The sequence below is a fragment of the Acomys minous genome (assembly GCF_964271855.1).
Source record: "Acomys minous genome assembly, chromosome: 1".
Classification (NCBI taxonomy): domain Eukaryota; kingdom Metazoa; phylum Chordata; class Mammalia; order Rodentia; family Muridae; genus Acomys; species Acomys minous.
In genome coordinates this window covers 151703923-151731670 of record NC_140483.1, presented here as the reverse complement: position 1 = coordinate 151731670, position 27748 = coordinate 151703923, and the positions used below count along the sequence as shown (strand labels likewise).

Genomic DNA, 27748 nt, shown 5'->3' with positions numbered 1-27748 from the left:
AGCAGCTGGCACCGAGCGACCTGCCCAAGCGCGCGGCGGCGACAGCAGCGGGACGGTCCCCCGGGCCGCCCGTGCGCGCTCTCTCCCGCGCGGCTACTCGCGCCGGGCGCTGGCCCGGCCGACGCGCCCGGCGGGCGGCCGGAGCGCGGCCTCGGCCTCGGCTGGGGCGGGAGCGAGCCCCGGGCCGCAGCCCGCGGGAGGCGGCGCGGCGCGGCGGGCACTGACGGCGGCGGCGGCGGCGGGCGCTCCCGGGCGGCGGCGCAGCGGCAGCGCAGGGGGCGGAGGCAGGGGGCGCCCCCGGCCAGGATGCTGCGGTTCCTGCGCCGGACCTTTGGCCGCCGCTCCATGCAGCGCTACGCGCGGGGCGCGGCGGGGCGCGGGGCCGCCGGGCTGGGGGACGAGCGCGACGGGGGGCCGCGAGGGGGCCCGGCCGCCGTCACTGGCTCCTCGGTGCTGCCCGCCGCGCCCGGGGGCAGCGTGTTCCCGGCCGGCGGCGGGCCCCTGCTGACCGGCGGCGCGGCTGTGCACATCTCTGCCTCCGGAGCTGCCAAGGCCACCCTCTACTGCCGAGTCTTTCTACTCGACGGAACCGAAGTGAGCGTGGACCTGCCGGTGAGTGTCGCGGCGCGTGCAGGGCACTGACAGCCTGCACCCTTTGGGGGCAGAGCCCCCTGCCCCAGTATTCTCTCTGGGAAGCTTCCCAGGGCGCTCTTTGGGGACCCCTCCCCCATCTCTGTCAGTCCCTCAAGCCCTGAACCCTCCCAGACCACTAGCCGGGGTACGCTCCGGGGCCCAGTCTTTGGCACCTTGCACGGCAGGGTTGGGGCTTCATTGGTGTTCACCTAGGTTTTTTGGGCCTCACCTCTACCCGATGGCTCACTGTCCCCACGTCCCTACGTCCCCTCCCCTTGGCGCAGGTGGCCCGCATTCCCTGCCAATGTTCGCCTTCCGAAGCTGGGTTGAGTAGAATTTTTCAAGCGACGCAGGGCTGCTCGGGGGTATCCCACTTTTGGTGTCAGGCCTTGAGGCACTGGAGAAAAAACCCAGCAGGTGCCCCAAGTTTGGGAAGAGAGCTAGGGAACAGTTTTGCCCTCTCTGCCCTCTGCGGATCCCCTATGGGTGGCCCACACTCCTATCCCAAAGAGCCCCCTGGTTCACAACCTCGCTGGGGGTGTAGCGACTTGGGAGCAAACTCTCAGGTCAGGTCAAATTGGAACGGACAGAGAAGCCTTGGGGTGCTGGAAGTTAGCCCGGGCCCCTCTCTGGACTGCCTTACCGAGTCCCTCCCAAACCGGACAGTGTGCGTGGGGCGTGCAGGAAATCCCAGGGTGGTAGGGCCAAGGGCCTGTGTCCCAGCCACACACCCCACAGGTGGTTGCACCCGGGCCCAGTTCCAGTGACAAGCCAGGCCAGCGCCAGTATCTCCAGCAGCGAGTCCAGCCGCCAAAAGAGCCTTTCTGGCCGAAAGGGCAGTCAGATCGCGGCAAACCGATGCACTCAACGGGTGCCCACTGTACACAAGGCGCTGCGGCAGACGGTGCCTTCGGGAATCCTTGGGCATGACTGAAGACACCGCAGTTAATTGAGCTTTACATGAGTTACAGATTGTCCGGAGCGTTTAGGCCTCCGGACATTCTGTAACCGGGTGGCAGGAATTCTCAGGACTAAAGGAGAGAGCTCTTAACCAGTAAAGGGTCTCCGATGGGAAAATCAGCCTTCCTGGTCTGGGCTCCAATGCTTGCTTCTTCTAGTGGGTTTAATTTGGAGACGGTTTCAATTTATGGTAGTTTCATTTTTGTGGTTCCTGTGCTCCATAGGAGAGCATTTTGTCATGAAAATATCCTTGCGGGGCCTTTTCATAGAGAAGGTGCCAACATTCCCTAACCCAGAGCGGGTTGTCTTTTTAAAAAGCATTCATGGCACTGCTCCGCAAGAGTGAGGGCTCTCCAGCTCTCATGCAGCTAGGAGAGAGAGGCAGCGGCGGCGTGAGAGCAGGGGAGCAGGGACTAGGTGAGTGGGCAGCTTGGGTTGGGAGAGGATGTGGCGCAGTTTGCATCTGGCAGAGGAATGCTATCCTTGGGAACTTTGTTCGTTTTCCTTGCCGGGTGGTTTTCTTGTCTGTTCCCCGGGGATAATTGGCTTATAAAATGTATTGCTACTGTCAGGTTTGTGCGACAGGCTTAAGTGGCGTTTCTGAGATGAAAAATTGCAAACGGAGTAAAGTGCCTGTGTGCTAAAGAGGTCCAAACAGGTACACAAATGAACAGGTTGGGGCGCTGACTTACTGCAGCTGTTGGGGCCGAGTGGGGGAAGGGAACTCTGGCTTCCTAAAAGGTTTCTTCCTTTTTTTTTTTATAAAGGGCACAGATGAATCCCTCCATCTCGGGGTTTCCTACTGATGGCAGATCTTTTTGATTTTTTTTAAAAGATAAGTGATTTAATGAACCTCAGGTTTTATTTATACATACAGACATATGATCGTGCACCATGTCCATCGACAAATAAAAACCAACGCTGGCTTTGTCCTGTGAGCTCTCATGGAAGGAAGATGAAGAAAAATTACCGGTGAACATGGCTCGTTGATTTAAAGATTTATTAGATATTAGAATCACATCACTCACTCTCCACTGATCTTCCCAGATCTGAGTGCTAGTTTCTGTAATTAATTTTCCTAGTTACTAGGTTTAGCGCCAGGCGGCTGGCTCCCCTGTGAATTTGTAGTATTTGTGCTGTTCCTTAGACCCACTTACTTGATTCCCTTTCTGTGCCTACTTTCTAGGCATTTGACCCCTTTTGTGCTTGTTCCTCGGCCTCTGAATGTTTACCGCTTCCTGGGTTCTGGCCTTGCCCGGCTGCTTGTCACATTACCTTTGACCCCTAAGCCACCTTCTGTGCTGCATCGCTTCCGTAGAGACCCAGGGACCAGGCCAGACTAAGTATGGCTCCTTTGTAATTAAAACCCTCTGGTGGCTTTAGCTTCAAGAATTCCTTTGCTCAGCATACAAAAATGGTGTTGTCATAAACCTTTTTATTAGACCCTCTGAGGACAGACACTTGTGTTCTAAAATGGCCTCAAACACAGTAACGCCCTCAATATGACCAGGCTGTGGCACCTCAGTGCAGTTACTCATCGTTTATGGGGTGTCTTGACTGTGCCAAGCCACTTGCTGTAAACACAAAGGTCAGTGAGATATGGCTGGGAGGCTCTTGGAAGACATATTGGAAAGATGGTTTTTGTACTCTTGAGTTACGAGATGCTCCAAGAGGTTGAGGTGGGGCACAGTGGGCTGTGGGGTAGGGAGGAAGTTTTTGATGCTTGAAATGATAGCATCTTAAGTCCACTGTCACTTGGCAAAGCTGTGGTCCAGTTGTCACCATCAATAAAGGAAGATGCCACTGTCATTTTCCTAGTGAGTCCCCTTCCCAACAGACTTGGAGTTGGCTGGTTTGATTGGTTGAATCTGCTGTCATGCCTGTGGAGTCCTTCCTGTTGACAGTCAGTTTTCTCCGTCTTGGGGTGGAAAATGAATGAAGAGGTCTTTTAAGACTCCGTCTATAATGTGCATTCCAAAGTGGGCCTGGTGTATAAGCCCAGCTTCTGGGTGACACCCACAGTGCCACCCAGAGCCATTTCTTTTCAGAAACCTGGCCCTCCCACAGAGGGTACCTCCCTTCTGTTATCCAGCCATGCACAGCCTTCAGGTGTGGTCTGGTCTGAGGGAGCCAGGAGCTTTCCTTCTATGAATGCGCCTGTAGATCCCACTGGATGGTGTGCTTGGCAGTGGCACCCACTGTTGACTCGTATTAGCTCTCTGTTGACTAAATCCCTGGCATCGCTTGTGCTTGGGCGGCTTCTGCTCAGCCCCGCCTCTGTTGCCTTGCGTGAGTGTGTGCGTGCAATCTTTCAGCAGCCCCGTGTGCAAAGAAAGCTGTTGGAGAGAGTGGTTTGCCAGTTAGCACTCCCGCCATGCCTTGCAGGGGAAGGCTGGTTGGCCAGTGTAGCATTTGGCACAGTTGCTCTCACTGTATCTGGGTACTGTGCAAACGTGGAGAGTTTCAGTGTTACCTTAGAGCCCGACTGTGCCATCTTGGGCAACTTCAGTTCTGAGCATTGGTTTCCTTGTTTTTAAAATGGGAAACCAATTTAAGATGAAATGCTTAAGAACAAATTAGAATGCCTCAGTAAACAGCAAGACATTGGGGGTTTGCTAAAAAGTTAAAATTTTATAAGCTTCTCTTTTTCTTTGAAATGTGGGGAAGTTGTTTTTTTTTTTTTAAGATTTATTTATTATGTATACAGTATGCATCAGATCACATTATAGATGGTTGTGAGCCACCGTGGGAATTGAACTCAGGACCTCTGGAAGAGCAGTCAGTGCTCTTAACCGCTGAGCCATCTCTCTAGCCCCAAGGGGAAGTTGTTTTTTGTTTTTTAATTGTAATATGAACTTTAGAAAAAAAAAGTGAGCTGTAGCAGGAGGGCTTCGCATTAATTGGCCCTTTTTAGTGGGCTTGGGAGCAGGATGCTATGTGAGGAATGCCTTCTAAAAAAAAAAGCTTCACTTTGGGCCAGGCGATCCCAGCACTGAGGGAGGCAGAGGCAGGTGGGTCTTTGTGAGTTCGAGGCCAGCCTGGTCTACGAAGAGAGTCCAAGGTAGCCAAGGCTGCACAGAGAAACCCTGTCTCTAAAAATCAAAAAACCAAAAACAAACAAAACAAGCAAACAAAAAAGCTTCCCTTTGCAAGAGAAAAGAAGCCTTGGCACAGGCTTAGAAGGACTGGTAGAACAAACATGGGCCAGCATAAGGAAACATCATATGCCTTATTTAGGAACCGAAAGAGCACATCCCCAGCCATCGTTGCATGGGTGACTGAGGCCAGAGGGCGTAAAGTGGCTTCCCTTTAGTCACTCTCTGAAGAGCGGAGATGGAATGGGTGCTCCAGGAAGGCATGGGGTGAGCTAGCCTGAAGGACTAGGTTGTAGTGTTAGAACCAGTAGTCTTACCTCTGTAGAAACCGGGGAGATGTGTTTCTGACAGGTGGAAGTAAGGCAGGCTTTCTCATTCACTGTCTTCTTTTTTTTTTTTTTAAATTTAAGATGGTCTCACTGTGTTGCTCAGTTTGGAATTCCCGGTGATCCTCTTGCCTCAGCCTTTTTCTGGTGCTGGGACTGCAGGCATGGGTTAAATGTTTTCAGTCCATCTGAAGAAAATTGTGTGTGTGTGTGTGTGTGTGTGTGTGTGTGTGTGTGTATTATTTTTTTCCTCAAACAAATATTTGCAGAGCTGGAGAGGCTTCAGCAATTAAGAACATTGGCTGTTCTTCCAAAGGACCCAGGTTCCATAACCTAGCAGCCCAGAACCATTTGTCACTGTGGTTCCGGAGGACCCATGGCTCTCAACCTGGCACACAGGTGGTGCGCAGACATACGTGCAGGCAAAACACACACACACACACACACACACACACACACAATTTTTAAAAATCCACTGAGTTAACCCCTAGCATTCTGGGTTCAGAATTTCAGGGAACTGAGCTCCTGGTTGTTCATAACCCTGCACTGCAGATGATGCTGGTAACTGTTGTTTATCATACACTGTAGCTCTGGTGACAGTCCAAGGCAACTGCGCTGTGCATTAAACCCTCTATGGGAGTGTGAGTATGTGCGTGTGCGTGTGTGCAGTCTCTGGCCTGTGCTTGAGAGAGCCTGCTTTTGCTGCAGTAGAGTAGAGGCTGGGCTGTGGGAGGGGTTTGGTGCCAGCTGGGCTGTGGAGAGGGGGCAGAGGGCCCCAGGGCAGCTCTGAGGTGGGATCAGGTGAGGGTGGGGGAAAGGCAAGGTGCCAGTGTGGAGCATGCGTGGATGACAGGCCCCCCTCTCCCCTTCCGTTGTGGGGAGAATGAGGGTGCACAAAGAAAACCCCCAAGGTCTGGCTGCCTCAGCTGCTTTGCCTGCTCCAGGTCTTTTCCTATAAATAGATATTGGTAAATGATGACCCTGTGGCATTTGCCCCACCCTTTGCCAGACCTTCCATGGGACCCTGGGGAGCCTTGGGTGTCTGTCCCCATGGGTCATGAGCTTGTGTTGTTTCTGTAAAGGATGCCTTTATTATAAAAGATAAGCTGAGTGAGAGGGGTGAGTGGTAGGCATCCTTTCATGGTAGGACGTGGTAGAGAGTAGGTCCCTGAAGCTGGTGCCACACCAGTCAGTGTGAGAGAGGGAGGGGTGTGGTTGGCGAGTGGGAGCTCCCCTGTAAACATTAGCTAGATAAATACTTCCATGTGCATAATCCCATTGAGTTCTTTCTGCCCCTGGTTTTTAAATGGCAGAAGGCCATGGAGGTGCACTTACTTTTCCTTCTTTTCCTCCTCCTCCTCCTCCTCCTCTTCTTCTTTCTCCTCCCCCCCCACCTCCTTGTTTTTTGAGACAGGGTTTCCCTGTGTAGCTCTAGCTGTCCTAGAACTCGCTCTGTAGACCAGGCTGGCCTTGAACTCACATAGATCCACCTGCCTCTGCCTCCCAAGTGCTGGGATTAAAGGCGTCCGCCACCGTCACCCGGCTTCCCTTATCTCCTTGTGTGGAAATTTAGCAAACTTTTACCGTGGTAACCATAGAGATCCTCCCCCTCCAATGTCTGCCCTTCCCTCTTTGGCTGGCTGTAGAGTCCCATTCTGCTACTCTGTTCTACCCAGAGAAAAACCGTCTTCAGAAGGGGTCGCTACTCCTTTCCCCGAGTCAGCCGTCTACTGCCAGCGTCACCTGCCGATTCCTCAGTGCGTTTCCTCAGGTGGGTGTGTACGTCCCACCCTCTCTTTGATCTCACAGTTAGAACAAGTTGCCAGCAGAAGGATTAGAAAACATGGAGAGGCTGGAGATGTTAAACAGCTTCTCAGATTTCACGAAGAGCTTGGAACCACTGGTGACACTGCGCTCTGTCTCCACCTGGATTTTCCATTTGTATTGATATGGAAATGTGTATTTTGAGCGATGAACTTAAATGAGTCACTTGGAGAGGGTCTTAGGGTGAAGCGGAGGGCCTCCTCTCATCACATTCCAGGACCATATTATGCTGTGGTCGTCTGAGCTCACTGCCTGGGTGAGAAGCACTTCCCTGTCCCCCCCACTCTTCCTCCTGTTGCCAGGTTCCCCAGGGACCCTTAGCTGGAAGAGGGCAGTGGTTAGTCTTAATTGCCAACTTGACACTTGAGAGCTGGGATTTTCTCTCAGTGAGGGGTTGTCTGAATCAGGCCTGACCCTCCCGGGCTGTGTGTGTGTGTGTGTGTGTGTGTGTGTGTGTGTGTGTCTGTCTGTCTGTCTGTCTGTCTGTCTGTCTGTCTGTCTGTGTCATGTTAATTGATATGAGAAGACCAGCCTCCATGTGAACAGCACCAGCCCTCAGGTTTGGCTCCCCTGGGTAGCAAGCGTGCGTGCATTCATTCTCTCTCTGCTCTTGACTGTGGCTGGGGCTGGTTGCTTCAAGCTCCTATAACTTGGAATTGTGAATTCAAATAAACCTTGTCTCTCCTAAGCTGCTTTTTGTTTCTTAACTTGCCAGCTAAACCCATACTCTCTCCTGTAAAACTCAAGGATAACAACAGCCTTTGTGGGTACCCCAGAAGATACCTCCAGGACCCTTGAACACCGATTTGGGCAACAGAAATTAACCTAGGGTAGGGAGGTTGCAGTCCTTATCTAGCCAGAGCTGGAGCCTTGCCTGTGGTCCTTCCACCCCAGAGTCTCTGATCTCTTATCTTTGCCCTCTGTGGTTCCTCTCCAGCTAACCCCTCATCTCACTTGAGTTTCATGTCCATTTACAAAAGTCGTTTTCCAAAGTGTTTTTGCTTGTGTAGGGTCAATTTTCTGTAGTTAACAAAGGCCCGTGGAGCTCTTCCTGTGTGTTGGGGGTGGGGGGCGCATGGCATTTCTTGAGTTATAGTCAATGGTAGTCATGTAACCCCATGGGAAGCAGTACGAGGGAGGAGCCACGGAGCTGTGTGGTGGAGTTGGGAAAGCTTTGATGCCCACAGTGAGTGGGGCTGCCCCAAAGGATGCATAGGAGTGCAGCTGTTGTGTTTTGCTGGGGGGTATCTGGGCAGCAGGTGCAAATGCATGGGGGAATGGGAGCAGGGAGGCGAGAACTCACTGCCTGGGCTCCTGGGCTGGTATGGAGGACTGTAAACTCTGACTGTGTCCCTTGTGAGGGACTTTTGAAGTGCGTGAGCACCTGGATCTGTGCTCAGGGCTCCTGGGATTATCCTTCTGGAAGCTCACGAAGCATGACTGTTTTCCCCAGAGTTTTACAGGTGAGTCTGGCTTAGCTGGCAAGTTAGGAAACTTGCCCAGAGCCACACAGCTAGCAAGGTCCAGCTTCAGGCACAGAGTGTGCAGGACATGGTCTGAGAACTCTGTGAAAGCTCAGCTGGGCATGGGATGGGTGAGTGGCTCTGAGCTTGTCCAGGGCTCACAGGTCCACAGGTGCATGGGGGGCCCAGCGTCTCATGAAAATTTCTTCTGCCGCTTAGTGCGTCCCAGACCCTGAGTTCATGTCTATGGTAGACTGGTTGAGTTCTTAATTTTTTGTTGTGGTTGGTTTTGTTTGTTATTTGTTTTTCAAGATAGGGTTTCTCTGTGTAGCACTAGTTGTCCTGGACCTCACTCTTAACTCACAGAGATCTGCCTGCCTCTGCCTCCTGAGTACTGGGATCAAAGGTGTGAGCCACCACGCCTGGCTCTTCTGACTTGAATGCAATTCTTCAATACCTGGGCCAAAAGTAGTCTTCCTGAAGACGTGCCTAGTAGAGCAACATTGAAACTGTCATCAAGAAAACCACTTTCCAACTCCCCATCCTGCTGGGTTGCCCTTTGTTCCTTTTAGTCTGCCTGCTTTTGTGTACAGGCTGATGAGCATGGCAGGTTTTGTTTTGGTTTGTTTTGTAGCCTGGGAGTTGAACCCGAGGCTCTGTACATGGCCAGGCAAGTCGTCTCCATTGCTGGGCCTGTCCTTTACTTAGCAGAACGTTTTGCAGCTTTGCACGCTTCCTGAGCTTCTCACCATTTGCTTCTCACTGACTTAAGTCTGCCCTGCCTCTCTGTGTGTGGCAAGTGAGTAATACCTGCCTCTGCCTTGTCTGTCTCTGGGGGTTGGAGGTTGACAGGCACAGCATCTGCTCTCCTGCCTGTTAAGCACCCTGCCTCCCAGGCTCACAGAATTTATGTCATTTCTTTAATGGCCTTGCCTGGTGAGGTATTGCCTTCTCCTTCCAGGGGGTTTCCAGAGAGCAGATGGCCACAGGCCACGTGCCCGGTTAATGTGGTCCATCCAGATCCAGTCTGGGTTTCTGGACTCCTTTCCCATTGCTTCCTCCAGCCCTCCTGTTTTACCGTGTGCTCCTGGGAACTCTCAGAGAGGAACGCAAGCTTCCCTAACTCTGCTTCACCACTCTTTCTCTCTGTCTCTGGAGTTTGGGTTCTCTGTGCTGCCTCTGAACCGTTTTTTTGTTTTTGTTTGTTTTGTTTGTTTTGTGTTTTTCTGGATCTTTACCCCAGTCCTAGCTGGCAGTGTGCACAGCCTTTTCTTCTTATAGTTAAGAACTGGAAGCTGGGCAGTGATGGAGCTCAGGAAGCAGAGGCAGGTGGATCTCTGTGCGCTTGAGGCCAGCCTGGTCTACAAAGTGAGTTCCAGGACAGCCAGGGCTAGCTACACAGAGAAATCCTGTCTCAAAAAAACAAACAAAACAAGACAAAACTGGAAGATTCCTCAGGGTTCTGTCCTAGCATGGGACCACTCAGTGATTTTTTTTTTTTTTTTTTTTTTTTTTTTTTTTTTTGGTGCCCAAAGCTGAGCTTGGTCCTAGGACATTCACCTTGCTGGTCTTTCTGAACATACATCCACAAGTGTCTGCAGAAGTGACATCTCTTGGCTCTGTGATGCTCTTCCATGCCCAGGTCCTCTGATTATTATCATCTGCATCATGACCCTAGCTTTTGAGTGGCGTGATAGTGTCGATTCACTGCCTGCTTCCTTGTTCAGCTGTACCTATTATGAAGTACAACTGTTCAAAACTCATAAGGGTAACATAGAATTTACCATTTTGACAATTTTAAGTGTATACTTATTATACCATTCATCTCTAGACAATTTTCTCTTTTGAAATGGAAATTTCAGCCCCATTTGAACACTAACTCTCCATCTCCCTCACCCTGCGTGTGTGCGTCCGCGCACACGTGCTCGCGCTCTCTCTCTCTCTCTCTCTCTCTCTCTCTCTCTCTCTCTCTCTCTCACACACACACACACACACACACCCCTCTTTCTCTACCCCCTGCTTTTATATGTTTGGGGGATGCTCAAAACCAACTTTACTTAGTATTAAAAGGCCCAGCTTACCCGTCCTCGCTTTCAGGTACATATCCCAGCTCCTGGTTCCCACCTTCTTCAGGTCCTGGATTCACTCTGTAGACCACGCTGGCCTCCAACGCACAAAGATCTGCCTGCCTCTGCCTCCTGTGTGCTGGGATTACAGATGCGCGCCACCACCGACTGGTGACCACCAGTTTACTTTTGGTCCCTTTGAGGTTGTCTGCTCTCATCTCATTAAGTAGAATCCTACATCATCAGCCCTTTTGTGTAAGGCCTGTATCATCTAGCAGCGACCCTCCCAGTTGTAGCCTGTACACTTCGTATTGTTTATCCATTTATCCAAGTCAGAGAACTGTATGGGTTTTGGACTGCATCACCTCACTCCTCCCCATTCAACAGTGCTGCTGTCTTTGGAGCTGCAGATGCCCTCAGCCCTTGTTTCTTGCTTTTATCTTATTTAAATTAGTTAATTAAATAATTAGTGTGTGTTTGGGGATGAGAGGGTGTGTGCATGTGCCGTGGTACATGTTCGGCAGGCAGAAGACAACTTGGAGGAGTTTGTGCGTTCCTTCTCCTGCGTGAATTCCCGGGGAATCAAACTCGGATCCTCGGGCTTGGCAGCGGTTATCTTTACCCGCTGTGCCCTTACCCTTCTGGCTGTTGGAGTTGTGGCATCTCCCTCGGGACTTGCTCTGTGCTTGGTATGTTCTCATGCCATCTTAGTGTGGTCATGGGAGGTGAGCTCACTCTGTAGCCCGTGCCGGTCTCACACTCGCATGGCTCCTCCTAACCTCAGCCTCCCCAGAGCTAGCTGTGAGCCACCTTGTCTGGTCAGCTGTTGCAGAACAGGAAGAATTTGAATAGAAACAATACAATGAAGATCCTTGTACTCGGCACAGACCAATCCCCTGTGCAGACATGGCTCTCTCTGCAGTGCTCTGCTGGGCTGCGTTCCTGCTCTTTCCTGAAGCTTGCCTTTCGTCCCTTCTTTTTGCTTAAGGACATTCCCTAAGCAGCGAGTCGATAGTTTCTTGTACTGTGAGCTGAGGTTGTTTTTCATTTAGCCTTGGGAGTGAGAACCATCCGTGATGATGAGGTACCTGGGGTGCTAGCTGCTCATCAGTTACTCTGTTACGTAACTATAATGGATCCTTTGGAGACGTTGGGATGTTTTCAGTTTAGAGCTATTTTGGAGGGGAAAAAAAACCCACCCACTTTGTCAAACCTCCTTGGCTTGGTCCCCAGGTGTGCATTGTGCAAGTGTCTTTTGCAGGATGCATACCCACCAGGGGAGGTGGGGTGGGGGTGAGCTGGGCCTCTTAAAGTTCTGTCAAGTTGTTTCGCAGCATCCCAAAAGCTTGCAAAGGCACCAGGGATCCCTTCTTCAGTAGTGTCAAGCATGCTGCAGCTTTTTTGCTGTGTGACTGTGGACCAGTGGGAGTGCCATATTGCTTGTGGGATTGAACCAGGTCCTCCCGAATGCTGAGCAGGTCCTCCCGAATGCTGGCTCCTGAGCCAGCGCCCTCACACCCCACTCCGCCTTCACCCCCCCACCCTCCATCCCCCCTCCCGCTAGTGGTGGGATTAAGTGGTTGTTAGTCACCTGGACCTCCTTCTGGAACAATGCCCCGCAGTGTGATTTCTACCTGCCTTGTGCTGTCATTGTGAGCTGCCATTGTGTTGTGTTCTCTCACCTTCACACCCACTCCTTCATGAGACCCACTTAGCCCCGCCCTCAGAGAACACCCAGTCCCCAGGCTTCCTTGGCAGCCTCTCTCACTGAGCTGTTAGTGTCCGACTCCACTGTCCCTCAGTGTGAGCTGCTGTCCCTCAGTGTGAGCTGCTGATGTGCGTGCACCATGTGCATGCGCGCACGTGTGTATGTGTGGTGTGTGTGTGTGTGTGTGTGTACTGGTCCATATGTATGGGTGTGTGTGTACATGAGTGCATCTGCTTGTGGAGGCCAGAGGACAGTTTAGGGTGCTATTCCTCAGGTGCTATCCACCTTGGTTTTTGGTTTTTAATGTTTGCTTACCTGTGTGCATGTGTGTGTGCGTGCATGCGTGTGTGCGTGCATGAGTGCATGTATGCCTGTGTGCGGTTACCCAGTGAGCCAGCTCTCAAGCCACATTGGGTTTTTTGTTTGTTTGTTTGTTTGTTTGTGAGACAGAGTCTTTTATTGGCCTGGATACTGCTAATCTGGCTGGCTAGGGAGCCCAAGGATCTGCCAGTTTGCTTTCCCAGCACCAGGGTATTACAAGTGTGTGCCACTGTACTTGGCCTTTATAGGTAGGTTTTAGAGATTGAGCTGGGGCCTCATGCCTTTAAAGAAAGCACCTTACTGACTGTCACCTCAGGACTGTATAATGAACTCTTAAGTTCTAGATCATTAGAATTCGGTATTTACCCAGGCATACTGGCCCTCCCCAGTGACTCTAAAATAAATTTCACGTATGCCATTTCAAACATGTACTTCCTTAGGTGTCTCTGGAAGATAAGGCTACACTTTAAAAGGTACCCATAAAAAAACATTTCAGTGTAATGTAACAGTTGCTTTTTATGTATCATGTATTTAGCTTATGTCAAGACTTTCCTTGGTTTTTTAGCAAAGTCGCTTTATTGCGCCTTCTTGACAGTCTCCATGAGGTAGTTGTCTCGACCTCTCTCCTCTTTCAGTTTAATTTTTTTTTTAAACCATGTGTCTGTTGAAGAAGCCAAGACATCTGTCCTGTATATGTCCCTAGTTTTCTGGATTTTGCGACATTTGGTCGCCCTGGCAACTGGTTGCATTTAAGGCACCTAAATTAGGACATATCCATCACTGGGACAGGCTTCTGGTGCTTAGAAAGCATGGGTGGAGGAAAGTAACTACACCTGATGTAGATGCGCAGCAGGAAGGCCTCAGGTGGGACCACGGGATGAGAAGAAACTCCTGGGTGAATGGACCATACCATGGAGAAGCTTTGCACCCCAAGAGCAACCGGGGGATCAGCTTTCCGTGGCTGGAGCAGCACAAGCAAAGGCGTGGAGGCTTGAAGCAACATGTCCCTGTCCCTGCTCCTTGCTCTCTGCCTGCCAGGAAGCCTAGTCTTTTCCCACTGATCTTGCCTCTTGGAAGAGGTCCGAATCCCTCTCCGTAGATGTGAGGAAGGAATGGCTTCTTTTTTTCTTGTCTGCTCTCCGGTTCATCAGCAGCTCCTAGGTAGACACTTCTTTATCCTGTTCCCTCCTGCCTGGGTACCCCTTACCCTTAAAGGTCCCTCTGCAAGCCTTTTCTGTGTTTCCCAGGTGGGTGTGCCAGGGTGTTTCAGGGAGCGCAGAGCCAGAGGACACTGCAGAGAGCGTGGGGCCAGCTAATTATGGGACAACTAGAATGAGAAGTGTTAGGCTTCCTGGAGCCAGCGATGCTCCCCAAAGCCCACGCCCGGTCCAGAGCCTGGTTCTGGGGTGGATTTGCTTTTCCCCCGCTGCCTGGGAAGGCTCACTGCTCCCTCCAGCCCATGGCAAGATTATCAACCAGGCAGCTTCCGGCAAAGAAGCTCTCTAAGATTTTCTTGGTGACACCCACTCACTTGGCCTGTACGCTCTCCCCGAGGCTTCACTGTCTGCCTCGTCTAAAGCAGGCAGGGGATCTTCCTAGCCATGGTAGGGTTCTCCGGCCTATGATATGCTTCTAGGCACCTGATAGCTGGGAAAGGCCTGGGAGGGTTAGCTATTAACCTGCCATGCACTCTCAGCTGCCCATCCCTGGCTTTCATCAGCCGCAAGCCATTTTTATTGTCCCTGTGGGCTGGGGCTTGAGCCCAAGGCCTGAGCAACCTGTTCTGTGTCTGTTAGTCAGCATCAGTACCTCTTTGATGACAGCGAGGGTGGCTGGTCAGAGGTTCAGGGAGAGGCCCCAGCTGCCTTGGAAATGAAGTCCAGGTGCGGCATCTGGGCCACCAGTGGCAGATCCACTAGGACGAGGAGACTTTTATGTTGGAACTCTTAATGGGCACAGGAGGAAGCTAAAGTTGGCAGTGTTGGCAATGCTTTCCCAGGATACACTACTGTTCTAGATCTAGGGGCTTGTTTAGCTTTGAATCTAGAAAACCACAAAATTGGGGGCTAGGGGGGAGACCCACTCCCCACCCCCATCCCCCTCTATTTTGCTGCTGAGCAAACTAAGCCTGTAGTCTCAGCTCAGTGTGGAGGTACATACCTGTAGTCTCAGTCCTGATGAGGCTGGGACAGGAGGATCGTGACATAGCCTAGGCTACATAGTGAGACCCTGTCTCTAAAAACAATGACACCTAAAGTAAAACCTGTAGTCTCCTCTTAAAGAGACTGCTAAAGAAAAATGGAAAGCTTGTGTGTTGTCTTTGTGCATGAGGCAGGTGTCCATGGAGGTCAGAGGACAGCCCTGGGTGTTGGTCCTTGGCCCTCACCTTGTTTGAGGCAGGGTCTCTTTACCGTTTGCTGTGTGCCCATCAGGCTAGCTGGCCTGTGAGCTCCCAGGGATTCTCCTGTCTCTCTGCCTCCTGTCTCCATTAGAAGTGTTGAGATGGCAGGCACGTGCTCTTCTGCATCTGACGTGGGCTCTGAGCACTTGAACTCAGGCCCTCACACATGTGTGCAGCAAGCACGTTGCCTACTGAGCCCGCTCCCTGCCTGTGTTGATTTCTTTTAAAAGAGAAAGGGTTGTGTGCGCTGGGATTACTGTAATGTGCTGTTTAGTTTATTCACTCACAGAGAGATGAGCCTTCCCCATGCAGGAGTTGCCCAGATGGCTAGTGTATTCCATTTACCAAAGGAGACTAGTTCTATTTTTAGCTATTTCATTTATCAAAAGAAGCAAACCACAGAGCCCCTAGCTTATGCAAGACCCTCAGTGGGGATGGCAGATGTTCGGAAACAGGGCTCCCGCTCTCCAGGAGCTCATGTAGGGCAGGGCGCAGGACTGTCCTTGACATGCTTGCTACGTTCTCTGCTCCTCTTAAAAAGGAGGCAGAGTGACTTGGCTTGATGTCCTAGGTGAACCTAGTGCAGGCTATTCCTTTCCCAGACTCCAGGACTCCACTCCCTCACTGAAAGGACACAAGTCAGTGATGGGTCTCCCTTGCAGTTGTCCCAGACTTCAAATGCTCCGGGCTCTTGGATCATCTATGAACAGTGTGCCAGCCTTCAGAGCACTGTGGCCTGAGTCCTTGCCTTTTCTGGGGCTAATAAGTTATAGTGATGTTGTTTAGTTAACTAATTGGTTGATTTAATGTGTGTGGATATCTTGCTTACATGTCTGTCTGTGTGTCATGGATGTGCCTAGTGCCTGTGGAGGCCAGGTATGGGATCCTCTGGGACTGGAGTTACAGATGATTGTGACCTGCACAGTGGGTGCTGGGAATTGAACCTGGGTTCTCTGGAAGAGCAGCCGATGGCCTTCATTACTGAGCCATTTCTCCAGCCCCTGTAACAGTGATTTTTATTTTAAAAACTTCTTACCTTCTAGAATCTCCTGGGGGGAGCTTGTTAAAGTGTACTTTCTGGGACATACCCAGGGTTCTTGGTAACCTCCAGGGTTACTTGGTATGGGTGGGGCAGGATGCTCTCCTTAGAATGTTTCAAGGTTTCCAGATGATTCCTTGGGCATCATTAAAATGGAGAACCTATGTTTGACAGGTGTGTGTGTGTGTGTGTGTGTGTGTGTGTGTGTGTGTGTATCAGGGTCTTACCTTTCCTAGTTTTATTTTATACTCATAATACCTTTCTGGCAGATTGTAGATGTTCTAATTTTAGGGAGTATTCCACAATAAGAATTTGGCCCCATATCCCATAGCTAGACCTAGCAGAACCAGACTTGAACCATTTTCAGGGGCAAAATTAACAGCCCCATAGTGTCTATGATTGTCCCCTACAGCAAGTCCCCACTTCTCACCCAGCCTTGCTGTTGGCCTGCCTTTTGTTATCTGCCTTTCTTTTCTTTTTTCTTTTGAGGTCTTCGTATGTAGCTTAAGGCTAGCCTGGAATTCACTGTGTATCTCAGACTGGCCGTAAACTCATGGCAGTCCTCCTGCCTCAGTCTCCAGGGTGCTAGGATTGAGGTGTGTATCACTGTACCTCCTACTGATGCATTCTTAGTTGACTCTTCACCTCTTTAGGGCCTGGACGTCTCTCCAGGCTCATCTCGGATGCTGCCAAGTTGATGAAACTTGTCACTTTCTTCCCTCACCCTGATTCCCTTTCCGGCGTGGGAACTTGCAGATGCTTTTGCCATAGGCAGACCTAACACTCCTCACACAATAGTTGCTCTTTATGTAGTACTTAGAATAGTGTATATCTCTAGTGGCCTTTTGTTTTTGCAAATGATTTCTTCTTGTGGTAAAACTGGTGTGACATAAAGTTTACCACGAATGACATCTATTATATTCAGTGTCGTGCACCTTGTACCCATTAAGCAGGCACTCCCCAGTGCTCCTTTGCTCTAGGCAACCTAATCCTTTGTCCTTGTGGATTTGCTGATGCTGGGCACTTAACTAGAATCCTACAAGGGTTCCGGTTTCTGCTTGCCTGCCTTGACTTAGCATAATGTCTTTAGGGTGCACCAGTCATTTTCTTTGTTTAACACCCCGGTTTTATGGCTTAGCGTAGTCCTGTGTCACAGATAGTCCTACTGGCACCCTTGCTATACAAATGAGGAGATGGAAGCACAGGCTAAGTAGCTCCTAGAGTGCACGGAGCGAGCGAGCACACATGGTGTATAAGGGTCCCTGGCTCCTTCAGAGACAGGTGCGGAATGCTGGTGTCTCCTCCTAACTCTGGCCCTTTGAGCCTGTGCCAGCTTTGGTGCTGTGAGCTTGGCCTTTGAAGTTGAAAGGTAAGAATGAAATTTTCAGCGAGACCCTGTAGCCCACCAGCATAGGATACAGCTCTGGGAGCAGAAATCACCTGTGAGGCCCCGCCAGGAGCTGTCGAACAGAACCTCTGGTTCAGGTTCTTGCCCTAACTGGACTGGGTCCGTTTTGCTATGTCCCCAATGTTAAATGGTGAACAGTGTGCTGTGTGCACAGAGTGGCAAGCCAGCTGGTTTTGGAAGAGTACTGTGTGTTGAAAATGAGTGATGAGGGCTCTTGAAAGGTAGAGGTGACCCTAAATAAAAGGTGTCCCCTGAGAGCTGTGTTTGCTCTGTACCAGCAGAGCTCCAGTCTGTGTGCAAAGCCACTCGGGCGTCACTCCATAGCCCTCCAGGGCTGTACAAGGGAGTGTTTCTCTGTTTTCTTGATGAGGCAGCAGAGGTGTCAAACAGTGATGTCTCATCTGGGATCTTGTCTCTAGAACGGGGTGGCCCGGGAAGCCTGGCTCCAGCTTTCTGTTCGTCTTTCCCTATTTCCTTTAAAATTCTGGGGTTGGGGGCTGTTTGGTGAGGGGACTCAGTCCGTAAAGCGTTTGCCAGGCGAGCACGGAGAACCTGGATTTGGGTCCACAGTGCTGTGTGAAAGGCTCAGTGCTAGGAAGCCAGAGACAAGGAGACCCCAGAGCTCCCTGGTCACCAGCCAAGGTGACGTCGTGACCTGTAGGTTTAGTGGGAGTGAGTGTCTCAAAAAATAAGCAGGCAAGCTCTGCGTGGTGGTGCAGGATGCTATATGAAGGGTGTGTTCTAAAAAAGCTTCACTTTGGGCCGGGCACAGTGGCGCACACCTGTAATCCCAGCCCTCTGTGAGGCAGAGGCAGGCGGATCGCTGTGAGTTCCAGGCCAGCCTGCTCTACAAAGTCCAAGTCCAGGACAGCCAAGTCTACACAGAGAAACCCTGTTTCGAAAAACTAAAATAGTAATTAAGTAAATTAAATAAATAAGTAAGTAAGGGGTAGAGGGTGAGTGTGGGTCTAGGCTAGGCAAGAAGGACATATGGGAGATGAAAGAGGAAAAGACTGTACAGGGGCTGTACAGGGAGATTAGCAATAGCATGGTGTGGCAGGGGAGAGATGGGAAAGATGCTCAATCTCCTAAAACCATATATAATTTTTTTTAAAGCTACAGTGATGTGGCTAGAGAGATGGCTGAGTATTTGTTTTTTCCCAGAGGACCCAGGTTCTGTTCCCAGCACCCACATAGTAGCTCAAAACCATCTCTAACTCTAGTTCTAGGGGACCTGATGTCATTTTCTGACCTCAGTGGATGCCAGGCATGTATATGGTACACATACATGCATGTAGGCAAAATGATCACACATAGAATAAGTAAGTCAAAATATTAAAAAAAAAAAAGAAATGCCGTAATGATATCTAATACTTTGTATGCTAATTTTGAAAAATCAAAACAAAAGTGGTGAAGTGATAAAGGAAGACACCTGATGTCACACTCTGGCCTCCCCCCCCCCCCATTTCTCACACACCTACACACACATACATGACTGCCTCCTCCCCTCTTTTGGGCAATAACATACTTTCCTTAGACCATGAGAACAGAGCAGTCTGACTGCTTGAATAGAAAAGGAAGGAAAATACTGTTTCCTATTAAAGAAACGTTTATCCCACCAATGGCAGTTCTGTGCTTTGAAATCAAGAGGGAGAACATTTTCTCCCCTGGACCACAAAACATGCAACCAGTCATCCTGCTCATGCCTTTAAGAAGAAAGCTCAGGCCAGCGCACACCATCAGTCTTCACACTGCACTGCCTCTTGTGTCTTTGGAAAAGCTGAGGGAGTCCGGTCCTTGTCGTGGCGAAGGGGCCCTTTAGCTTCTTTCTAGTGACACAGGAATCCAAAGTGGCCCTGGCAGAAAAGACACTTACTGTGTGCATATGGCGCATAGTAGGAAAGAGGATTGGCCCGCAGGCTGTAAGGTTCTGTGTATCTTCCTGAGCGCCTGCAGCCCTCCTCATGAGCATCCCACAAGGCACAGGGCGTTCACCGTTACTCCCATTTGGCTGAGGAGGTCATTGTCATGAGCTAAATCAAACTCCTTCCCATTCTCTCACATTCATACATTGACATCCTAGTCCCTATTATGGGATGGGGTCTTTAAAGAGGCCATTCAGTTAAAAGGAGAGTGTGGAGACAATGCTCAGTCCAATGTGACTGTTGTCTTCATGTGAAAAGGGGACCAGGATGCAGACACACGGGGACTACTGTGTGAACAACAGAAAGAGGGAAGGCTTCTATAAACCAGGAAGGAAGTCTCCAAGTGGACTAGCCCCGCCTCCACCTTGAATAGGGAGGAAATATATTTCTATAGCTTCAACCATGAGTCCATGGTATTTTGTTTCGAAAGCTTGAGCAAACCAATGCAGCAGCTGAGACCTAGAGAGACGGCTGCTTGCTCTCTTGGCTTTTGAGCTAGCTCCTCGCCACTGTGTCGCTATGCTTTTCCGGCGACCACATTATAAAGCAGAGTGATGATGAGCACTGCCCCAGCTGGACAGATGAAGCATCCGCTGGGAGGAAGGGAGGCTTTGGTTGGGGATGGTTGTGATGGGGAGGTCAGGGAGCAAGGTGGTCCAGGTAGGAATAGCCTCTCTGATGAGGGGCATGCCGCTGTGGCTCCTGGGATGCTGCTGACACTGGGGAGATGGGAAGGAAAGCCATGGCCACTGAATGTTCTAGAGGCCTGGGGTTAGGAGGTGTAGGGTGCTAGACGGCAGGCAGTCACTGGAGAGCTGAGCTGCAGGTGTAAGAGTGGGGACTGGGGAGGTTTATGGTGAATTTGGTGCCGGCGAAGTTGGTGGCTTATGTTAAAATTAAAAGACAGATGTCTTCCCCTATGTTTTGTGCATGGCAAATTGCTGAGACAGAGAGCCCAGAGAGAAGAACAGCTTAAGGGAAGAGTCACTGGATCTTTGTTTTTGTCAAGTTTGATGTATTACTATTTTTTTTGAGGTGCCACAAACTATTTTTTTTTTTGAGGCACCACAAACCCTGGCACTTTTATTCCTGATTGGTTTGCATGAGGCCAACACAGGGGACCAGTAGGTCAGACCCCTAGGGAGAGAGATCTAGGAAGGTTTGGGTGGAACCTATGGCCAGGAGGACCAGTGGAGGAAGTGGAGACCGCACAGCCATAGCTGATGTTGAGACTCCTGCTCCCTGCCAGGCGCCGGCTAGCCGCCTCCGGTGAACTCTGAGCCCAGAGTACCTGAGTGTGGGTGTGGTCTGTCACCAGCTGGTACAGGTGATGACAGAGAGGCAGCTTCTGGTCTCTGCTCTGTTGCCTTAACCACGGAAAGTGTCAGTATTCTCTAGGAGAGAGGAAAAAAAAAACAGGCAGGCACCAGACAGTGTCAAGGCTCACTGAGAGGCTTATCTTTCCCCACGTTACTGGCAATTTAGTGCAGAGAACCTTTTGGGTGGGTTTTTATATGGCTTTGCTGAGACAGAACACTGGAGGGGGACAAAGGGACCACGGCAGTCCACCTTGCTTTTCTGAGGATGGCAGAAGTCATCTCTGCCAGAGCACTGAGACAGACTCTTACGGACACCGTAGGTACCGAAACTGGAGTCTGTGACATAGACACAGGGCAGGCAACCCAGCCCTCGCAGTTCATTAAGAACCATGCCTCTGAGCCCCAGTGGGAGTTATTCCTATCTGAAACGTGGATTTTGAGGCTTTCCAGGTATTTATAAGGTAAGTACAGGAAAGGCGATAGAGAACGTGCTGACACCTGCTTGGCTTGAACGCAGTCTTGTCTTCCATTCTTTCTTTAAAAAAAAAAAAAAAAAAAGGACATGAGGTCTCATTTTGTTGCCCAGGCTGGCTTGGAACTTCTGTGCCCAGGCGGTCATCCTGCCTCAGCCTCCATGCCTGGATACACCCCTGTGCCTAGCTTTAGAGTGAATTGTGAAGACTCCTTTTTTGGCATTCATGCCCGTTATACTGAGTAAAGTTAGCTTTGCTGCAAAGGGTAGCCTGTGATTCCATTTATATGCAGTTCTGATGGGCAGAACCCATCTGTGGAGGAAGCAAATCAGAAAAGCAGTTGCCTCTGGGTGGATGGAGGAGTGGGGGGGGGGGGGAAACAGATGTTTTCATTTGTCACACAGCTCAGATGTGTGCGTTTCTATAGAAACACAACTTAGTGCCTGTCCCAAAAAAGAAATGTTTTTTGTTTTGTTTGGAGGGCCAGGGCATGGAATGGTGACCATGGCCAAAGCCGAGGGGACAGGTGTTTACTATCCCATTGACCTTTTGTCTGAGATTATCCGAGATGTGAATTTTTTAGTGCATACTGTAAACAGAGGCAGCTGACTAAGAAAGGGGATATGCAGTATCTCCAAGGGTGACAAACAGAAAAGCGGGGGGGGGGGGGCGCTGCAAAATAAAGAAATAAAGAGCACACCTAGTCTCCTGTTGACTTCCCCTGGAAACCGCGGGGGACTACCCCAGTCTGCCTGACTGTCTCCTGGGTGCGCCCACTTGCTGCTTTCTTGGGCATGGTGAACTTTGGCTTCTTCCTACTGTCAGCTGTCACTTGCCGGGTCCTTTTCCTGTCCCTTTGATGGGGACACAGCCCCTCCTGTTCCGTTGACTTTGACCCCTGCTCCACCCATCATCTGGCCTTATCTCTTCTCCATGGCTGCATGGCTCCAGACCTTTTCTCTTCTGTGGGCGAGCACACAATAGGTGAATTCACTGGGTCTCATTTCTCTTCCTTCTAGAATTGTAAAGTGCCACCTGCGCCTTTGTTCGCGCATGCAGGCCAGGCTGGGGCTCTGAGGGGGCTCTCCCTGCACTCTGGTGAAAGGTAAACACCCCGTGATGCCATAGATGTGGACTTCAAAACAGATAGAATAAATCTGTGGTGCTGACAGAGTAAAGGAAGAGAGAGGCCTGGGAAGAGGCACAGGGAAGCCTCCAGCAGGTTGAAGTGACACTGGGAAAAGCTTGGTTCCTGTGCGAGAGGGTGACCAACCACCCAGGGTTTCCACACTGGGGAACCCTAAACTGTACCTGTGCATTTTCTATGTATTTCACACTTCAGTTTTTTAGAAAAGTCAGCTAGAGATCTAAGCAATGTTTAAAAAAACATACCCATTTTATATAGAAATTCATATCTCTAGACTTTCTTCAAACACTGGAAAAATGTGAAAAGGATTCTGCATTGCCTCAAAGCGGCGGTTGACTAGGTCTTTGTGATGACCCCTTCCCATCCCTTATGGTCAGTTTTCTGTCTGCAGCATTCATTAGAGGTTGCTCAGAATCTGTGGCAACCCCATGATGTTCCTGGTCCTTTGCATTCTCTAGGTTTCTTAGAAGGCATGGCATTGGGGGTGGCTCAAATCTGGGGCCCTGTGCCATTCCAGGTGTGTTCTGCCCAAACTGGTGCAAGTTGAGGGTAGTTTACGACCAACCTGGGCAGTTACTATATTTGTTCCTAGGTGTTTCATTCTGTAAATAATTTCCTACATGTGCATTCTGTTTTAAAGTAACATTTCACAATAGTCCTGGTTCAAGCTCGTGCCCTGCTCGGCATTCCATTGTCCCTTACAAAAATGCATATATAATTGGGATGTATTTTCTCCCACTTAATGGCTGGGCAGGACTGGCTTCGTGTGGTAAACTTGCAGCCAAGGTTTTAATCACAGTAGCTCAACATTAATTGCACATCGTGTGCCTCAGGGAGACATTTTGATGCCCTCTTTGCAGACGGAGCCTGAGGGGAGCCGGTGAGTCTCATACCCGCGCCCCCCCCCCCCCCCCCCCCGCTTTCTCCATGTGAACGTGTGCTTCTCTGTGCTCCTGCCACTGAGCTGCACTCCTACAGCCAGGCAGTAACTTTTACTTGTCTGTTTGTCTTGGAAACAAGCTGTCCAGTTGTAGCCCTGGCTGCCCTGGAACTTTCTATATAGACTGGATAGGCCTTGAACTAACAAGAGATTAACTTGCCTCTGCCTCCTGAGTGCTGGGATTAAAGGTGCGCACCGCCATACTTTAAAAAAAAAAAAGACTTATTTATTCTTTATGTGTATGCATGTTTGGCTGTTTGTGTGAAGTACAGCACATGTCTGGCCCGTGTCTTCGGAGGCCAGAAGAAGGGATAAGGTGCTCTGGAACTGGAAGCTACAGGTAGTTCTTAGCTGCTCTGTGGGTGCGGGGAACTGAATCTGGGTACTCTGCGAGACTAGCAAGTGCTCTGAACAGCTGAGTCACCTCTTCAGCCCCTGCAATTAAAAAACAAACAAACAAACAAACAAACAAAACCAAGTCAGGTGTGGTGGCACAAGCCTATAATCTCACCACTCCAGGAGGAAGAGGCAGGAGGATTTTTCTAAGTTCCAGGCCAACCTGATCTACAGAGCAGTCCAGGCTAGCCAAGGTTATACAAAGAGACACTGTCTCAAAAAAAAAAAAAAAAAAAACAACAACAACAACCAAAAAAAAAAAAAAACAAAGAAAACAAAAACCAAAAGCAAAACCCAAAACACCCCACCAACCCAGAGATTCACCAAGTTTATACACAAGTTTAAACCTGTCTATAAAAATGACTTCATTTGTATGTGCCTGTACCAGATGAGTGGAGGAAGATGCTTCAGTGACAGGCTCATCACAGACTGTGTTAAAGAAAATACTTCATTGGCTTCTCTATCTGTTAACCACCGATTGTTATCCTCTTTTATAGCATGTCAGGGACCCAAAGAGCACTGTGTGCGCTGTTGTCTGTGGCCCAGGAGGCCACTAGGCTTCCTCCTCAGCCTCAGTGCTGGGGAAGACAAAGCAAAGTGCCTGAGGACTGCCCCACATGGTGACTGCCCTTGCTTAAGGTGGAGGGGGGGGGCAGGGAGACGGGAGAGTTATGGGTCCTGGACACATGTTTCTCCTTCCCCCATGGCAGCAGGGGCCATGTCGAATGCGCTTTCTCGTTTTGCCCTCACAGCCCTTGGCAGCACCGGCTTTCATCCTCACCCTCCAGAGGAGACAAGCTTACCAGGTGAAGGAGCTGGTGAGTCAGACCATGCTGGCTGTGGGCCTTGGGGGCCTAGAGTCCAACCTGGTCCTTAACTGGAAACCCCGGTCCTCTCCTCTCAGCTGAGTAGGGCTGCCGGAGTAGTGTGCCACCTGCTGGGAACCTTAAACCACGGAAGTCTGCTCTCTTAATTCTGGCAGCTGGAGTTGAGCCCACAGTGTTGGTAGCCTTGGTTTTCTTAGGTGGCCCTCCTTGGGTGGGAATGGCTACCCTGCTGCCCTTTCCTGTCTTCCCTTCCGGTGGACTTTCCTCTGGTCATGTAGATCCCATGTGTCTCTGTGAGTGTCCTGTCCTATCTTGTCCTCTCCTCTCTCCTCTTTCTTCCTTTTTTTTCCCACACGTATTTATTAATTTATGTGTTGTGCATGTGCACAGGGGCACCGCAGCATACATGTGGAGGTTAGAGGACAGCTTTGGGAATCAGTCTCGCCTGCCGCCGAGTGGGTTCTGGGGATTGAACTCAGGTCACCAGGCTTGGCAGCAAGCACATTTATTTGTTGAGCCAGCTTACCAACCCCTGTCTGCTCTTTCTATAGACACACATCAGCCAGGTGGATTAGGGATCATCCTGATAGCCTTATTCTAACCTAACTACTTCTTTAAATGCCCTCTTTTCAAACACAGTGACATTCTGTGGTCAAGCCTTCAGTGTAAGGATTTGAAGGGGTCAAAGTGCAACATGTAGTTTAGCTCAGTTACATGAGAAGCGTAGCCCCACCGTCAGTGTATAGGCATGCTGCCTAGAAGGAGGCTACTGCCACCACCAACCACACCACAAGGTGTGTCCTGTGGGTAAACTCGGGGCAAGGCCCTGGGAAATTCATCACCTGCCTTCATGCAATTGTTAGAACATCTTTATTGGTTAAAAATTTTTAGGCTTCAGATCTCACCCAAGCTGAATAAGAGTTAAGACTCAAAACCCAAGCCCGTGTGTTAGTGGGTGTGCAGTCAGCTCTGGAGATCATTCTGTGAACCATAATGCCTGGCCTCATTTTTTCTTTACCTTCAAAAACAAACAAACAAGCTGGGGGCGTGGTGGTGCAAAACCTTTAATCCCAGCAGAGGCAGAGGCAGGCCTATCTCTGTGGTTCGAGCCCAGCCTGTTCTACAAAGAGAGTTCCAGGACCGCCAGGGCTATTACCCCCAACAAAACCTAAACAACAACAAAACATGGATTCTAGCCATCCAAACTCAGGCTCTCCTGCTTTCAGGATGGTGTTTCTCTGGCCGGGTCATCTCCTTAGCCCTGACAGCACTCTTCAGGTTTGGTCCATAAGCTTGAGTTGCAGGACAGCTTGGGGAAACATCCGCATGCACCAAAACTCTGTTCTTTCTGCTCCCCTTTCATGCCTGGCTTCGGTGGGGATGTGCTGCGTGTTTACTGATACAGAGTTACTTAGTTACAGAACTGCTGGGAGGGAGGTGTCTGCAATCTGGCAGTTTCTCTCCCAGTTGCCTGTTTCCAGCTCCACCTCTGACACAGAAGACGTCTATCATTTTAATTGCATGCTACTGTCCCATTGGGCACCCAATTTATTTCATTTTGGTTTTGCTTTTTTTGTGTGGTGATATGTTGGCTGCCTCCCCTTGCCTGGTCCCCTGATTGGCTGGGGGTGAGGGGCCTGGGACAGAGGGACAGTGACAGTTCTTGGGTTCTTAACCTGGTAAGTTGGTTGTTGGACCTAGGCTCAGTTTTCTGGGTCTGTTCTAAGGCTGTCCTCATGGGAGCTTGCCTCACTCTGCTGGATGAAGGATGGTCTCTCGAGTTCAAAGTCAGAAGTCAGTCTTGCATCCTTCAGGACTGTCCTGAGGGAGGAAGGCATTGTTTCCGTTTTCATTGCTCTGCATGCTTCCTGTCTGTGAAATTAGACACCAAGCGTACAGTGGCTCACTCGTGTGGCCTGCACAAGGACAGGCAGGGCAGGAATGTGACTCCAGGTCCATTCTCGGGGGGCTGAGTTGGATCTACCAGAAGTCTTTATCCTGTATTTTGTTATAATGATATGAAGTCAAATTGATTATTTATGGCTTGGAGTAATTTTCCTGTCTGCACCCCACAACCTGTGGAAATGGGGAGTTATTTTCCCAACCAGTGGCACTGGTACTCCAGGGCAGGGCTCAGCCTCATGCTTGCTACCACACTGTCCAATCTCCAGCTCATTTGCACCTGGTGAGGTTTTGTTTAAACTCTTGCTCTGGGAAAATTTGAATATAAATAGAGACTGCAGGGAAGAAACTATAAACTATAACATACAGAATACCCATTTTTTCATTTCCTGGATTGATTGATTGACTGACTGATTTTGTGGTACTGGGAATCCAAACCAGAGCCTCACGCATTCTAGGCAAAGCCCCTGTCCGTCTCATCCACAGCCCTAGCCCAGGTTCTGGGAAAGCAGATCTCATCATTTGCTTAGGCTCTTAGTTCCTAATTGGTCACATCTAACAAATAGATGTATCCTCGTGTCATTATCATGTTCAATACAAAATAGCGACCTTAAAGTTGCACACCCGATACTCAAGCAGTCTTCTGCATTTGTCTACAAGAACCGTCTTACTTTTTTCTTTTCTTTTCTTTTTTTCACTTGATTTGATTAGCTTCTGTAGGTCACATGTTGGGTTTGGTAGGATCTCTATGGCGCAGCCACTTCCCCTATTCAATTTCAGCTCTTTTCCTGGAGCCAGCTAATGTATAGATAAATAGTTAAGCATTTTTCTCCTAAACAGAGTTAATGCCTTTCAAAAAAGTTTCTAGTTTCTCTTTTCTGTCTGTCTTTCTCTTTTTTCTCTTTTTGAGAATATGTTTGTTTATCCTACTCGCCTTTGTTTCCAAGCAGGTAATACTCCTGTTAGCATCGCCGTATGGTAGTTCTTGAGAAACTTGGCTTTAAATTTGGGAAAAGTTGATACGTATGAAATCTTCTGTACACACATATGCCACACACACATGCTGTGTCTGGTTTTTATCCCACTTATCTGTTGTTACATAACAAACTTCCCAGAACGCTTAGGGCCCTAGTAGATGGCCATTTCTTATGGTTTGTGGATTGTGTTGCTCAAGAATTGAAGCAGAGCTCAGTTGGCAACACCGGGCATCTGCCCCGCACAGCCGCCCAGTTGAACGATAGACTAGGATGGATGAGGTGGCGCTCTCATGTGCTTGGATGATTGGAAGGCTGGCCCAGCAGACGTAGTTGACGAGAACATCTGGACGTTGACTGGTGAGCACGGCAGCCGGAGGGAACGCACACTTGCGTGCTGCATGGCTCTTCTTCAGAGTAAGCATCCGGGTGTCGGAGGTGGTGGTGGGGTGGGGGTGGTGGTGGTGGTGGTGGAGGTGGGGGTGGTTATTGCCTCACTTTGGAAAACACAAAACATTCACAATACCATGCTCACTTTGTTTGAAACCAGGCCAAGTTCTTCCAGACTTAAGGGAAGGGTACAAAGGGCCTTTCTTGGAAG

The 27748-nt window shown here is 50.0% G+C and overlaps 1 protein-coding gene across 5 annotated transcripts in view; it reads left to right on the top strand.

Annotated features, from left to right (window-relative positions):
- The first annotated feature begins 230 nt into the window (after positions 1-230).
- Positions 231-27748, top strand: part of EPB41L4B (erythrocyte membrane protein band 4.1 like 4B) — a 149143-nt gene continuing 121625 nt past the window's right edge. For all 5 annotated transcript variants that reach the window (XM_084776109.1, XM_084776107.1, XM_084776108.1 and 2 more), the window contains exon 1: positions 231-612. In XM_084776109.1, the coding sequence (XP_084632235.1) occupies positions 307-612 (306 nt within the window). In that variant the 5' untranslated portion in view covers positions 231-306. The remainder of the gene's footprint in view (positions 613-27748) is intronic.